The sequence below is a fragment of the Ranitomeya variabilis genome, chromosome 4 (genome assembly GCF_051348905.1).
Source record: "Ranitomeya variabilis isolate aRanVar5 chromosome 4, aRanVar5.hap1, whole genome shotgun sequence".
In the NCBI taxonomy this organism is placed as follows: Eukaryota; Metazoa; Chordata; class Amphibia; order Anura; family Dendrobatidae; genus Ranitomeya; species Ranitomeya variabilis.
Window position 1 is genome coordinate 242607871 of NC_135235.1, and position 16284 is coordinate 242624154.

The 16284-nt window shown below is 44.6% G+C and overlaps 1 protein-coding gene across 6 annotated transcripts in view; it reads right to left on the reverse strand.

The window, feature by feature from the left end:
* Positions 1-712: 712 nt before the first annotated feature.
* The window catches only part of C1QC (complement C1q C chain), a 55341-nt gene continuing 39769 nt past the window's right edge, over positions 713-16284 (reverse strand). For all 6 annotated transcript variants that reach the window (XM_077260510.1, XM_077260514.1, XM_077260513.1 and 3 more), the window contains 2 exons: positions 14736-14904; positions 713-3470 (listed from right to left, as the gene is read on the reverse strand). In XM_077260510.1, coding sequence (XP_077116625.1) covers positions 2914-3470; positions 14736-14892 — 714 coding nt within the window. In that variant the 5' untranslated portion in view covers positions 14893-14904 and the 3' untranslated portion in view covers positions 713-2913. The remainder of the gene's footprint in view (positions 3471-14735; positions 14905-16284) is intronic.

Consider the following 16284-nt stretch of genomic DNA (forward strand, 5'->3'; position numbering starts at 1 on the left):
TGAGCCGCTGAGCCGTGTATCTAATCCTCTCCTGTGTGATACTGACTGCTGAGCCGTGTATCTAATCCTCTCCTGTGTGATACTGACTGCTGAGCCGTGTATCTAATCCTCTCCTGTGTGATACTGTCTGCTGAGCCGTGTATCTAATCCTCTCCTGTGTGATACTGTCTGCTGAGCCGTGTATCTAATCATCGCCTGTGTGGTACGGTCTGCTGAGCTCTGCATCTACTCCCATCATGTGTGAGTAAATTCTGGTTCTTCCATTAATGGAATGGTCTTTTTTGGGGTCTGGTTAATCTTTTGGAGTCCTCATGGCCGTCACCTTGAGTGTTTGCTTCTTTTATGCTAATTATGCAAATTGTCTCTTCAGAGAGGAAGAGAACTAGAACTCTAGTGCCACCTATTGGAAGTAGCAATCCTACAAGTGAATGTTGACCCTACCCCGAAACACAGTGTCTGCTTTGACTATTCTCCTAAGTCATGTGACAAGGCTCGTTAAAGGGTCAACATTGACTTGTAGGATTGCAACCTTCCAATAGGTGGCACTAGAGTTCTAGTTCTCTTCCTCTCTGAAGAGACAATTTGCATAATTAGCATATTTCCCAGAGGAGCATTGCGGCTTTAAGTCTCCTCATCTCGGCATGCTTAGCATGTCGATCTCCGCAAGGAGAAATGATACTTCTTAGATAACCTTCTTTCATGAGACTCACAATTGTGAATTGATGTTTTAATTAAGATAACCTTCTGCAATCAGGAGGCAGAAAAGATGGAACCAATCAGTGATCAGGAACCACAGGAGAGCTGCGCAGAGGACGTTACAATCTATAGCAGACGGCAAGAAAAAAAGCTGCAAACACTTTGCTGATTCCAGTAAACATTGCCGGCAGCATGGCCACCCCAGAAAGTGAGGAGTCTGGAGGAGGACAGGAGGAGGTGGAGGAGGAGGAAGAAAATGACATGTCTGGAGGGCAGGAGAAGAGGACAGAGTGAAAAGAAGGAGAAGGAATAGGACAGAGAAGACAGGAGGAGATGGAAGGAGGACAAAGAAGACAAAGAGGAGGAGGAAAATGACTAAGATGTCTGGAGGAGAAGAGGACAGAGTGGTCTGGAGAAATGGGAAGGAAGACAGAGCAGACAGGATAAGGAGGAGGAGGAAATGGACAGATTGGTCTGGAGGAGGAGGAAGACAGGGAGGTCTAGAGGAGGAGGAAAGGGGATAGCGGGGACAGAAGGAGGAGGAGGAATAGGACAGAAGTCTGGAGGAGGTGGAAGGAGGACAAAAAGGACAAGAGGAGGAAAAGGACAAGGATGTCTGGAGGAGTAATAAGGACAGAGAGGTCTGGAGAACTGGAAGGAGGATAGAGCAGACAGGATGATGAATAGGAAGAAATGGACAGAGGTCTGGAGGAAGAATACAGAGAAGTCTGGAGGAGGTGGAAGGAGGACAGAGAGAACTAGAGGGAGGAGGACAAAAAGGACAGGAAGAGGAAAGGGACAGAGAGTCTGGAGGAGGTGGAAGGAGGAAGAAGGGCAAATAGAACAGGAGGAGGAAATGGACAAAGGTGTCTGGAGGAGGAGTAAGAGCACAGAGGTCTGGAGAAATGGGAAGAAGGACAGAGAGGACAGGGTGAGGAGGAAGTGGAGAGAGTGATCTGGAGAAGGGGGAAGGAGGGCAGAGAGGACAGGAAGAGGAGTAAAATGACAGAGGGCTGGAGGAGGAGGATTGAGATCTGGAGGAGGATGGCAGAGAGGACATTAGGAGGAAGACGAAAAGGACGGAGAGGTCTGGAAGAGGAGGAAGAAGACCGAGAAGACAGGAGGTGGAAAACGGAGGACAGAGAGGACAGGGAAGTCTGGAAGAGGGCAGAGCCATCCAGATAGGTCAAAAAGATCAGCTTCTTCCACCACCTCATAAACATGTGTGCTTGGCTGGTTGGGGTGTATATGTTTAAAGAACATTTGTTATTAGGCTCGTCCTTCTTGAGCCGTAAACTGTATATGGACACGCAGGTCATAGTTAGCTGAATGCCATGATACCTTGATATCTACAATCTGATATCTTATTCCAGTGAAATCCACATATTCTTAATATGTAAATGAGTTAAGATCTATGGGTGGGGCATAGATCTCCCTAAGACTACCCCTCCACAGCTTATTTTTAATGACATTAGGTGTTACCAGTGTGATGAGTGATGACCGCTCTCTGTGTGTGATTATGAGAGCAAACTGTCAGTCATTGCACGTCTCACATTGGCAACGCCCCCTGACATTTACAATAAGCTCTGGAGGAGGAGTATCAGGGAGATCTGTGTCCTGCCCATCAATCTTAACAGCTAATTTACATATTAATAAAATGTGGATTTCTCTGGAATAAGAAATCGGATTGCAGACATCAATGTATTATTTTGTTCTGCTTCCTATGACCTATATACCCAAATAGAAGGCTTAGGAGGGACCATCCTACTGGCACACATAGAAGACTCAGGAGGAACCATCCTACTGGCCCACATAGAAGGCTCAGGAGGGACATCCTACTGGCCCACATAGAAGGCTCAGGAGGGACATCCTACTGGCCCACATAGAAGGCTCAGGGGGACCATCCTACTGGCCCACATAGAAGGCTCAGGGGGGACCATCCTACTGGCCCACATAGAAGGTTCAGAGGGGACCATCCTGCTGGCCCACATAGAAGGCTCAGGAGGGACCATCCTACGAGCCAACATAGAAGGCTCAGGAGGGACCATCCTACTGGCAGATTCCCTTTAAGGGTGAGTCACGGAAATTACAGATGGCTGAACGCCCATGGCAATCGTTTGTGTATGGTCAGATTTATCCTCCAGCTCAGCTAAATTGCACATTACTGTGTAGGACACAAGACGGTGGAGGTGGTGAAGGACTTGCTCAGATCAAATTCTAATCTGGAAATACAAGGAACCCGGAGAAGACGCTGTCGTTATCCTCGATTCCTATCATACCATTGTAGTCATTGGCAGACAGCCACACCTCTTGGCTCCTTTTCAGCTGGACCAGCACACCCCCTGATGTGACCTGCAGAGCGTTGGACATATGGTCACAGAAACTGACCTTTCGCTCATTGTCTGCATATAGAGAGACACAAAGGTTGGAGGAATGTGAAGCATGATACACAAAGTAATAAAGTCCAGGGATCCGACACACAAAAGCCCCTGAAGTGGCATTATAGTCCTGGTGGTCATTGGTGATGATTCTGTTGAATTTGATGGGAGTGTTCTTTGCAGGGTGTATTTCTGTTGCTCTCGCCATTGTGAAAGCTGATTGATATTGTTGCTTGTGGTTGCCCGAAATTCCTTTGTCCCCATGGAGGCCTTGCTCGCCTTTGTCCCCAGGAGGACCAGGTGGTCCCTTTGGTCCATTTTTTCCCATTGGACCTGGGAGCCCCTTAATCCCTTTTTCACCTTTGAGATTGACCATGTTAGAGCTGGCTGGAATACCTGTGATGACAAGAAGACATCAGAGTGCATAATGTAACATGGTTCAAATATAAACCAGAGCAAAAACATAAGCATCAAAGACATGCAAAGGAACAAATTACTAATAGAAACATAGTAATGGAGTCAAGAAAAAATAGGTCTCTGAGCACTGAACCAGGAAGAACACTGACATACTGTATGAAACAAGGAGGAGGAAAGGACGGAGTCCTATAAGTCAAACTGGCAGAAAACCAGGAGACAGTGATTTGAAAACCAAGGAGCGAAGAACCAAAAGAATAGTGACCTGGAAACAATGGAGGAAAGTCAGCAGAGGACAGTGTGAACTGTAAGCCAAAGGAACGGAGAATCAAGAATGGACCGTGACCTGTAAAGCAAAGACGAGAACCAGAAGAAGACATTGACCGGTCAGCCAAGGAGAGGAGAACCAGAAGAAGATATTAACTGGTCAGTCATGGAGAGGAGAATCAGAAGAATATATTGACTTGGAAACAATAAACGAAAGTCAGCAGAGGGCAGTGTGAACTGTAAGCCAAAGGAACGGAGAATCAAGAATGGACAGTGACCTCTAAAGCAAAGAGGAGAACCAGAAGAAGACATTGACCGGTCAGCCAAGGAGAGGAGAGCCAGAAGAAGATATTAGCTAGTCAGTCAAGGAGAGGAGAACCAGAAGAAGACATTGATTGACCTGGAAACAATAAATGAAAATCAGCAGAGGACAGTGTGAACTATAAATCAAATGAACAGCTAACCTGGAATGGACAGTGACTAGTGATGTGCGAATACATTCAGCACTATTCATTACTTGCACGAATAGTACGGTATTCGGGCTATTCCTTACTTGGCAAGTATGTTGCTATTGGCCTCGGAATATTTGAGTGACCCGCCCAGCATGTTTAGCACTTTATTTGCAGCCAATGAACATGCTGGGCTGGCTTGCTAATCACAGTAATGCCGGTGCCATCTTTGGTGTGGCATTACTATGAATGGCTGGCCTTCCAGCATCATAAGGACTATTTAAATGCTACTGGTGCCATATTGCACACTTTGCAGCCAGAAACAGCATAGTGAAAGTGTAGTGTGAGCATAGGGAGAGTGAAAGGAGCGTTGGGACAGTGATAAAAAGTTATAGTGCACGTTATTTATTCCAAAAAGCTCTTTTAAGAGCTGAAGACTGTCAAGATTAGTTGTTTTTTGTTTGTTAGGTGGGGATTTAGCAGTGAGACATTTAATAGGAGGGAGGGTGGGTGAAAGGCATGCACCTGGGTGTTCTCATCATTTCAATTACATTCTGCAGATCTCTATTTTCCACTTAATATACCTACTATTTGTTTACCAGTTGTGCAACTGGCACAATCCGGGTACAGATTATCGTACATGACATAGCAGGGGCAATAATCTTCATTACTCAGCATTTGGAGTGCATCAGCAAGACGATCTCCAAAAAAATAGTCACTCATTGCTTGATGTAGTGAATTTGCACATAAGACCTTTGTAAGGGTACTTGTGAAAAATAAAGCATTCAAGATGAGAAAGGGTGACGTTAAGGTACATGGATGTGGTGGTGACTGTATCTCTTTCTAGGTTCCTGTCAAAATTTGATCAGCGTACTACACCACTAATGAACCCAGACAAGTGCGAGGATGTTGTGGGTTGGATAGCAGACAAAGGCTCCAGTGTGTTGACAAGCAGCACCATGAAGTCTTCCACATGGTCAAGTCTCAGTAGCCAAGAGGCTGGGCCTCTGAGTCCTCAACCTGGTCCTCCACCCTCCCACTGTAAAGAGTCCCAGGACACATATAACCACAATGCTGGCCATTCTGAGGAACTGTTTATGTTCCCTTGTAATTTGTCAGGCCTTTCAACATGCACCATTAAAAAAAGGTCACGAGGTGGTGGAGTGCAGTGATGCCCAAACATTTGAGTACTTATAGCCAGAAGAAAGCCACGTTGGGAAAGATAAATTCATGGCTGAAGAGGTGGAGGATAATTATGACGCATAGTTGCCATCAAGTCAGCCTCGAATCGCAGCTCAAAGGGAGGATCAGATTGAGGAATTGGAACCCGACGTGGTTGGTGATGAGGCCACTGATCCAACCTGGCATGGTGGCACACCTAGCGAGCAGTGCAGAGAAAGATGGATCCGTAGCAAGAAAACAGACAAGAAGAGGTAGTGGTTTGACCAGAGGGAAAACTCGGTCAACTGTTCCACAGAGCCCACTTGGCAAGATAACAGGCAAAGGGTGTGTTGTTCCCCTGTATGGCAGTTTTTTTTCTGAAAGTCCTTCAGATAAAACAACTGTAATTTGCAGCATCTGCCAAACCAAGCTAAGAAGAGAGCACTGCCAACCTGAGCACCACCATTATGCAAAAGCATATAGTAACCAAGCACCCCAGTAGGTGGACAGAACACCTGGGTACCAAATCTGTGTCTGAGGGTGAAACCACTGCCCCTTCCCAATCTGCTGACCATGAAGCAGGTGCTGATGCCTCCTGCCCACAACCTGCGGTTGCACAGACACATCAGTCAGCAACCACGTCAAGTTCATTGTCCCAGCGTAACGTTCCGTTGTCCCTACCCTAGGCATTTACTAGAAATAAGAAATATCCAGCCACCCACCCACCCACAGGTCCAAATGCTAAACACCCATATTGCCAGATTGCTAGCCCAGGAAATGTTGCCGTTTCGACTTGTGGGAATTCAATCTTTCTACGTCCTCTTGGTGGTGGCAGCCCCATGGTACTAGATGCTTGCCGCCACTATTTTTCCCAGTGTTCCTTCCCATCGTTACATAAACACATGTTACACAATATCAGCCATGATCTGGCCAACGCAGTCACAGTCACAGTCACGTGGACAAGTTCTTGTGGACAGGGGCGATAAATTTCCCTGATGGCACACTGGGTTAACCTGGTGGAGTCTGGCACAGAGTCAGAGGCTGGGACATCACACATCTTACCCACACCAATAATGGCGGGCCCAACTTCCATCAGGGGTTCAGTCTCCTCGTATTCCACTTTCTGTCTCTCCTCCTCCTCAGCGGAAATAACCTCCCCATAACTCCCCAGCTGAGGGGTCTGCAGCACTGCCTTGGTGAAGTGGCAGCACGCTCTGCTGAAGCTTATCTGTTTAGGTGATAAAGCTCACAACGCAACCGAGGTGTTGAAAGAGATAAAAGAACAGACCGATCAGTGGCTCTCTCCGCTGACCCTCCAACTAGGTCTGCTTGTGTGCGATAATGGGCGTAACTTGGTGGCAGCTTTAACCTTCCTCTAGTGTTAGCTTTCTGTTACTCTTTCTTATGTTAACGGGTCGGTTTTGACCCGTGTCTTAAATCACCCCTAGGATACCCTAAAAACAGTTATTTATGATCCAATTTGTTTCTTACCTCTTAGTTACCTTGTTAGGGTTTCTCATCCATGGAAGGATTGATTTTAATATTTTTGTTGTGGCCTCCTGGGCCTTTCATTTGAGAGCATAATGCATTGACTAAGATCGGGTACGATCGAAACGTGTCGCATGTACTCTGTACTTGGACTTTTGCGCTAAGGCAAGGACTGTTTGTACTACACCAATTTTTAATGGAGAAATAAAGCATTTGAATTTTATGGAGCTGGAACGCCTTCCTTACTTCGTTATGTATATCCATCTTAGTCCAAGATGATGTTCCGTGCACCTGCCTGGATTGGTGAGCTGGCTGTGGCTTCTTATAGCCTTTTCTTTTTGCACATTTGCATTTGAGAGCATACCCTTCATTTTCAATATAAAAATATTGTCAAATGAACCTCAAGAGAATAATATAAACTTTAAAAAGTTTGTTATATTACCTATTACTGAAGGGTTTTAGAACACATTTCTTAAATGTAAAAAAAATATACATATATATATTTTATATTATTCACTCTAGTAACATCTATGGTGTTAGGGGTCAATTTTGACCCATATCTAACTACTTTATGAAAAAGGCAAAAAACAGATTTTTTTTTTTTTTATAGAACTTTAATACAAAAAAAAGATGAAAATTATATTAACATTAATAGCAATAATAATAAAAAGTAGCTTTTCTAGGTCAAACAAAAAAACAACAATCAATCAAGCAAATCAAATCAACAGAAATCAAGTACTAGTTTTTAGACGCATTAGTATTTAGATGCATGTGTGGCAAAAAGTGACACTTTTTGTGTGTTCTTTGCAGAGGTATTTTTTTGCAGGCGAAGCACGATGTTTGTCTTTCTGTCCTTATTGCTAGGGCAGACCTGACACCTCTTTCTTTTAGAATCAGGTGGTCTCACTGGGGTTGTGGCTGTTGTGGTTGATGTTGAGGCAGGCCTGGTTAAGGAGGATGCTGGTGATGATGCTCTTTGTGTTGCTGTGTGTGTGGTCGAAGCACTTGTTGAGCTCTGGAGTTGTCGGACCAAGGCTGCAGCGGCTGGGTCTTGGGGCACTCGTTCCCTTTGGTCAATGTGCGCCTTGACAAGGGATCTTCCTAGTTCCTCAAGAAACATCCTCCGCTTGTTTTTTTTCTTTGAATTCCATCCTTGGTGAATGTGGGTCCACAACACAAATGAATTGCATGCTGACACATCAAGGATGTTGTAAAATACAACCATTGGCCATCTCCTAGTCATTCGCTGGCAAGTGTAGGTGGCAGTCAGCTTGTCCAGGTTGTCTACTCCTCCTTTGTTTTTGTTATAGTCCAGGATGATTCTGGGCTTTTTTCACTTCCTGATGACACAGCTGCATCTTTGTGAAGTGTGGACATCAGTACCACATTCAGTCATTTTTTGGGGCAGTATGAAACAGCAGTGGTGGTGTCTGTAAAAACAAACTTTGAGGAGAGTGGAGCCCTGTCCTTCATCTGCAACAATTCAGCCGGCAGCTCAGGTTTGTTTTTTTTCACTGTGCCCACCATGGTGATTTTCCTCCTTAGAAGTTCTTGTCCAAGGTCATAGCTGGTAAAAAAAATTGTCACAAGTAATGTTGTGACCCTGCAGTCCAGTAGTCATATCGAGGACTACACGTTTTCCTTGGCTTTTTTCAGGGATGCCGCTTGCAGACTTGCCTCTGTAAATCTGTAGATTCCATGCATAGCTAGTTTTTGCATCACAGGCTGCCCAGATTTGTATGCCATATTTGCCTGGCTTACTTGGCATGTATTGCCGGAAGGGGCATTTTCCGCGGAAAGGGAGAAAACGTTCGTCTACTGTCACCTCTGGCCCTGGGTTGAACATCAGTGGAAGGAGCTGCACCCATTTCTCCCAAACACCCCTGATGGGAGCAAGTTTGTCAGATTTTATTCTGGTGTCTCTGTTGTCAAATCTGAGGACTCTTGATATCATTTGAAACTTTTGAAGTGACATTGTTGCCCGGAAAATATTGCTGCCTGTCGATGCGTCCCAGAGACTCAGTGGCCTCATTGCAGGATTTCTACACTCCAGCAAGGAGAAGAACACCAATGTAGGCATCCAGGACATCATCATGAAGGTCATTCCACATGTCGCCGTGGAATTTTTTTCCTTCAAGGTTTGTCATAGCAATAATGACTTTTTTTTTATTGACAATGGCATAAACAGATCAAAACGTCTTGATGTCACTTACTCTTGTCACAGCAAACCTTGTGATCCCAGGGGTCATTTTTATGACATTTGCAGCATCTGCCCTGCCATGTACATCTGGAGGTACTGAGCTCCAACTGATCTTGCCACTTTTGGATTTGAATCTTTCAGCGGGAGCAGCTTCAGCACCAGTGACCTCCTCATCAGACTGATCAGAACTATCTGTGTCTTCCGGTTGATACTCCACATCATCTTCCTCCTCAGAAACCTGTTCATCTGTATCAGTTTGCTGCTGTGTGTCCTCTGATTCATTATCATCTAAGACATAATCCAGAATTTGGATTACATCAAATCTTCTCCTCATTGTTGCATGTGTAAACTGGAGATGTATACTCTGCAAAGTACCAACTCTAAGCTGATTTGGCCATACATGCCTGGACATGTCCCTAACTCAAGTTGTTGGAGGTAGAGCTGGCTGTGAGCTGTTGGTTTATATTGTGTTTATGAGTTCAGTTTTGGGACTTATTATTGTTTTTTTACTCTTATATTAGACCTGGGTCGAAATTGACCCCAACAACACAAATGTTATAATTTTAATAAGAGCATTTTACAATTTAGTAAAATAGTTTTATTTTATTGTATTTTGTTTAAAAATAAGTTCCTGAAAAAGTCAAAACGTCTTGATGCAATAAACAAATGTATGTAGAATTTGTATGCATGGGTCGGTCACGACCCTAACACTAGAGAAAGTTAAACATCATCAAGCTGGTAAACACGTTCCATGCATGGCCCATGTGTTGGACTTGGTTGTACAGCAGTTTTTAAAAACATACCCTGACTTGCCTGACCTACTTGCCAAGGTACGCCGTGTCTGCACACATTTCCAAAAGTCATCTCAGGCTTTCGCCAGTCTAGCTTCGCTGCAGCATCGCTTTTATTTGCCTCCTCACCGAGTGATTTGTGACCTGCCACACGCTGGAATTTGGCCTTCCATATGTTGGCAAGGCTTAGTGAGCAGCAGACAGCAGTGTCTGAATTCCAGCTTCTCAATGCTGGTCAAAGTAACACTCAGCCCCCACCGATAAGAACTCCCAAGTGGGTATGGATCGCTGACCTATGTGAGGTTCTTCAAAAGTTTGAGTACTGCACCAAGATGGTGAGCGATGATGACGCTACTATGAGCGTAACCATCTCACTGCTTTGTCTATTAAAATGTTTGCTGCAGAATCTGAAGGAGGAAGCTTTGAATGCCAAGCAGGTGGCTATGGAGCAAGATTGTACAGTGGCTGATACCACACTGCCCAGCCTCACACAGTATTCTCAGGCCACATTGAGTGATGATGAGGAACAGGAGAAGGAGGAGAAACAGGATTTTTTGCTCTGTGCTACAGAGGTGACTCAATCCCAGCTTCATGCCTGTCCAGCATGGATGGCCTGAAGAGGGGGAGGAGGAGGCAATGTGTAGTGAGGAGAAGAGGATGGTTTGTGTTCTTCCTGGTGAGGACACTGAACATTTGACTCTTTGTAGTCTGCCACATGGCACAGTACATGTCCAGATGCCTTTCCCAAGACCTCGAGTGAAAAACATTTTGTCCACCATGAAATACTGGCCGTGCACCTTTCTTGACCCACCATACAAGGAAAAATTTGCTTCTCTAAAGTCGGAGGCAGACGTTCCATTTTCAGTGCATGCATGCCAGAGGGCCGCAGTGGAAGATTTGCTCAAAAGATTACCCTCAGACAACGCTGATGACAGGGGTACCAGCTCTTTTCGCCCACAAGGATTACAAGGGAGGGCCACAAACACCAGGTTCTACTCAGGGGGGGGAAATGTACACAAACTTTGGCCATTTTCATGAGACGTCCCTTCAGCAAGGGTTACCTGTGGGTGTAACTATGACGAGGAGGGAGAAGTTGGCCAAGATGCTGAAGGACTACTTAAGTGACCATACCAGCGACCTTCCTGATTCTTCAGTGCTCTTTAACTATTGGTTGTCCATGCTGCACACTTGGCCTGACCTGTCCTTGTTGTAGTAATTATAGGGGATAACTCAGGAGACTTTTTGTGTGGAACAAGACTACAGGACACAGTTTTATAAGTGGTAAAGTCTATATTATCACACGGTGATTCAAACAGGTGCAGAGAGAAACTCAAGTCCACAACACTTGGTGCAAATAATAAAAACAGCTTAGCAGTCTATAGGAAACTTCAGAGGAAAATGCAATCAAGCAGAAAGTCTATGAAGCACAGTTATTCTTGAGGATACTTGACACAAATAAATCCTTGTCTTAGTCCATGCACAGATAGATATGCTTATAAGGCAGTTCAAATCATATCTTAGCTCAACCAGGGAGGCCTGGTTAATAGTCTCAGGTTATTGCAAAGCAGAAACAGCTTACATGTCCAGCAAACGCAGATGGAACTAAACACGAACAGCAGATGAAGGAGGATTACTGGAAACTTGTGTATGCAGCAGGAACTCAGAGCTGAGTAGCAGGATCACCACACAGGTTCACAGGAGCAGATGTATAGCCAGGGAGTAATCAGAGGTCAGGAGCTGGATGCAAGGCAGAATACTCTAGCACAGACTGAACGCTGGGGTGGAGTTTTATAGCAGGAAGACACAGTGCACATGAGACTAAAGACGCCATCTTGGAAAAGGGCAGTAATGCACAAAAGGTAAAAAATGTTCAGAGTCCTGACACTTGTACACCTTGGAGGTGCTTCCATGCCCTGCCACGAGTGTGTTGTCTGAGCGGGTTTTTAGTTCGGCAGATGCAATCATAACGGATAGGCGCACACAGCTGTCAACGGAAAATGCAGACAGGCTGACTCTTCTAAAATTGAACAAGGGCTGGATTTCCTCCGACTTTGTAAGCCCTACAGATGACAGCAATGTCATGTAAATGCAGCCCAAATGTTTATTTGTGGAAGTTGTCTTAACGTCCATCCGTTACCATCCAAAACCATTTTGTTCAAGAAATCACCTCCTCCTCCTGCAATATGTAGTTTGTGTTCATCTATGTACTGTATACCCTACTTGGGTACTGATTTGTACTTTTTGAAAACTTTGCACATTATGCAATGGTGAAACTTGTACTCTCTATCTCTACCTCTTGTAATAATTGCTAAGTGTGTTCTGAGGTCCCCATCACAGCGTCTTTCAGAATGTATGATACAGACCCTTTGAGGTAATGAACATGCTCTATATATTTGCTGTTCGTTCGAAAATCTTACTCACACATCCCTTTATAAAGGGAAATTCGACATAACACCTCTGTTAGCATACGCCATATACTCCTCATATACGCAGCACCCCAGTAGGTGGGCGGAACACCTGGGTACAAAATCTGTGTGACGGTGAATCCACTGGCCCTTACCCTGTGTTACAGTCTTCCCAATCTGCTGTCCAGGAAGGAGGTGCTGAGGCCTCCTGTCCACAACCTGCAGTTGCAGACACAATAGTCAGCAACCACATCCAGATTGGCGTTGTCCCAGCGCAGCGTTCAGTTGTCCCTTGTCACCATATATGTCCTCTGTTCACAAATTGTTAGATAGGGCATACATATTCGTTGGCAATTTACATTGTCTGGTGCTGGAAAAAGACCATTGTTGACTTTTCCAGGCTCCTAAATGAGACTTTTGTCTCTTTATTAAACTCTTGCTTTCCTTACATTTTGTAAATCTGGGTCCTTACAAAAAAATGCTGGTGGGGTATTGGCCAGTTTCTGTACATTTTAAGCACGTCTAAGAGACAGGGATAATATGCTCCACAGATCTATTCAGGCCGCAGCCTTACACATATTGGAACATGGTCATTGCCACGCTAAGGCCTTTACCTGAGCTCTGTAGCACTGCCTGTCACCTGAGTAATACACTCCACAGACCTCATCATTCTTTGGGACATATCCTGTAATTACTCTATTATTGCTCAAAACCATGCAATAGAGACATTCTGCCTGGTTGGGAAGTTTCCAGAAGAAGTGCGTAGGCTTGGGCAGATTGGTCAATGGCACTCCTGGCTCTTTCCCTTGAGGAGGCTGCTTCCAAGTAAAATGAGGCTTGTGCATGCTCCTGACATGGGTTTCAGGCCTGACAGACTGACCACAATGCAGGCCCTCGCTCGTTATACTGTATTCAGAATTTAATTCTAATGCATTTGGCGTCTGGTAGAATCCAATCTCCTGAAATTGATCATACAGACCCCCAACTCCTGTATTATAGTCACCTTACAGCGGCTTCACCCGCTATGACAGTGGCTCCATTGGGATCTGGTGGCCAAAATGAACTGTGGACCTTACAAAACTCAGGTTTCATGGCACCTGGTGGCCCTCTGAAAATGTGAAGCGAGGGCCACATAATCAATGGCAGTGGACATGGTGGTGGTGGCAGGCGAAGCCCAAAATTCACATGGGCATGTTTTATCTGGCATTGTAAAGTGATGGGGAACATGTATTCCATTATCTGGCTAACTATTTAACATGAGGGAGGGACCTCCCAAGTGTAGGAGTGAGAGCCCTCACAAATGTAAAAGGAAAAAATAAAGCCAAAACACTCCGTGTGAACATATGCTAAAGGGGAGGTATCTGTTTTTTATTTTGTGTTATATACATGTAATTATGAAGGAAATAATGTTTCTCAGCATTTTTCCCTTTAAAAAAAGTTTAGGTTTGGTTTGGTAGGTCTTCTTAAAAATCCGTAAAACCGGTTCAATAATCTGATATTATTCCTAGATACCGTATGAGAGTCAGAAAAGCATGCAGGCATCTTCTCCATGCTGTTCCCATTAGTTTTAGCTCTTTCCCATGCATTTTAGATTTTATCTCTGGCCCCCAGACCTGTTTGTTGGATCCAGCAGAAAAAATTTCGGATTTCCCATTGACTTGTATTGGATTCGTTATTGGGTATGAATACATGGATATTAGAAATTATTTGTGCCGATTTCCCCAAATCCGAATATCTTATTATTCAATCATCACTAACAGTGACCTGTAAACCAAGAAAATGAACCAGCAGAGGGCATTGACCTGTAAGGCGAGGAGGACCAGAACAGCAAATTGACCTATAAGACGTAGAAAAGAACCAGAAGTGGACATTGAACTGTAAGCTAAGGAGAAGAGAACCAGAAGAGGATAGGGATATGTAAATCAGGAAGAAGGACGGCAGAACTAAAAGAGGACAGTGACCTCTAAATCAAGCAAAAGAAAACCAGCAGAGGACAGTGACTTGTAAACCATGGAGTTGGGCTAGAAGAAGACAAACCAACGGGAGAAGAAACAGGAGAGGGAAGTGACCTGTAAACAATGAAAGAAAACCAGCTGAGGACAGTGTTAACTGCAAGCCAAAGGAGAGGAGAACCTAAACAGAACAAGGATCTGTAAATCAAGGAAGACAACAGGAGAGCCAGGAGATAACAATTCCCTGTAAACCAAGGGGGAGGAGTATCAGGTGATGATAGTAACCTGTAAGTCAACGATAGAAGAAGCAGAGGATAGTGCCCTGTAAACAAAGTTGGAGGACCAGGAGGAGACATGGATCTCTAGTCCATGGCTAGTTCACAATGATTTAGTCACAGGGAGTTGAGACCTTTATCTTTCCATGGATTGTGAATATGAAAGGACATCTTTTCAGTAGATAGCACACATAGCCCTTGACCCCACATGAGATTTCAGGGGAATATTAAGGAATAATCAGCTGGGAAAGTAATTTACCTTTCTCTCCTTGGGCTCCTTTCTGCCCATCTCTTCCATCTCTGCCTGGGATTCCTGGTATTCCTGGCATACCTGGCATCGCTATGAAGCATGGAGAGTCAGAACTTTCCACCAACGTGAACAGCATCAGGACAAGGACACCAGTTTCAATCAACATAATTGATGTTCTCTACAAGAATAGACAATGAGACTCTTGTGACGATAATGTATAATATGATTTTTAGTTTTCCCTGTTAGCACACATGCTGTGGGCTCTGACCCCCCTTCTCTCTGTGCTTCTGCTCGCTGAGATGTGTGTGTGGAACCCAAATCCCTCATTCCCTCCCACCACAAAAATGTTTACGACCTCTGTAGCTGCAATAGACAATTCTCCCATCTAGTACCAGCTGACACTGGTCTAGTCTCTCTAAAAAGACATGAAGTTCTTTGTTCTATTATAGTAAGATATTGAGCCACCGATTTGGGCTAGAAAACTATGGAGTGCATATTGCGAATTTCCATCGGTAGATCTGTCAATCACAGTAAGCACTAGCAGCTAAACATGAGTGCGGATTTCTCCTGAACCGTGTGGACCAAATAGTCCGAGAGCAGTATCATTAGAAAGCAAATTTTAATACAAGATGAATGATGTGTGTGCCGTTACTCTGCTAGGTTGACCAGGGAAGATATGATAATAATAAGTTAGGCTGGCAGATCTGTAACTTTGAGGAAAAGGGGAGGGTGGTAACTCAGCCCCTTTTGTGATGTCACAAGCCTACAAGTATAAGTTACTACCAGTGAGCCCAGCCTTCAGTCTTGCCTGAGGAGCTGTTACAGCAGGTCTTGTCTGATGAACTGGGACATTTGGCTCTGCCTGCCAGCCTGGTTAGCCTGAAATGACTTAAGTAAAATGTGAGTTTTATTTTTCTTTAATCCCTGTTTATTTTATAATTGCTGTACATACTTTAAATTGTCTCTTATTGTAACATCTTTCTATATCTTTTATAAACACTGCCTAATCTTTTGGAGTAAACTATAAAATTTACTAGTTTCGTCTTCTCCATGCTCTGTGCGAATTTTCACATACCTGAAGTAATTGCGCTACTAATTTGGGTTGGCTCGAACCCCTCTCTGTGAGAAATCTGAGCTGGTGGCAGCAAAGTGAGTTCTGGGCTAGGTGGGTGCCGCTGGCAGCGACAGAACGTGGTTTTATAAGCTATTGTCTGGCTGCGGCCTGAGCATTTATAATTCTCTTGCTGCAGCATGCCTGCTAGCCAGTCGACAGTGAAGCAGCCCATCCGGAGACTATCCCAGGTGTAGTTCCTTGACTGATCTGAGAGTAAGGGGGCGCCGGAGAGCTGCAAGTTCCGAAGCGGAACTGAAAAGCAGGATATACACAAATCCCTGCAGTTCGTGATATTGTAGCAGCAGTGGGATAACTAAAATAAGCCCCTGGGGTAAATTGATAGGTCAATAGCCTTGTTTGTGTTTTCATCACATTGTAACAGTGGACGGATAATTAAGATAACCCCCTGCACATGTGATAGCCGTGTGCTGGCCAATGGTCACC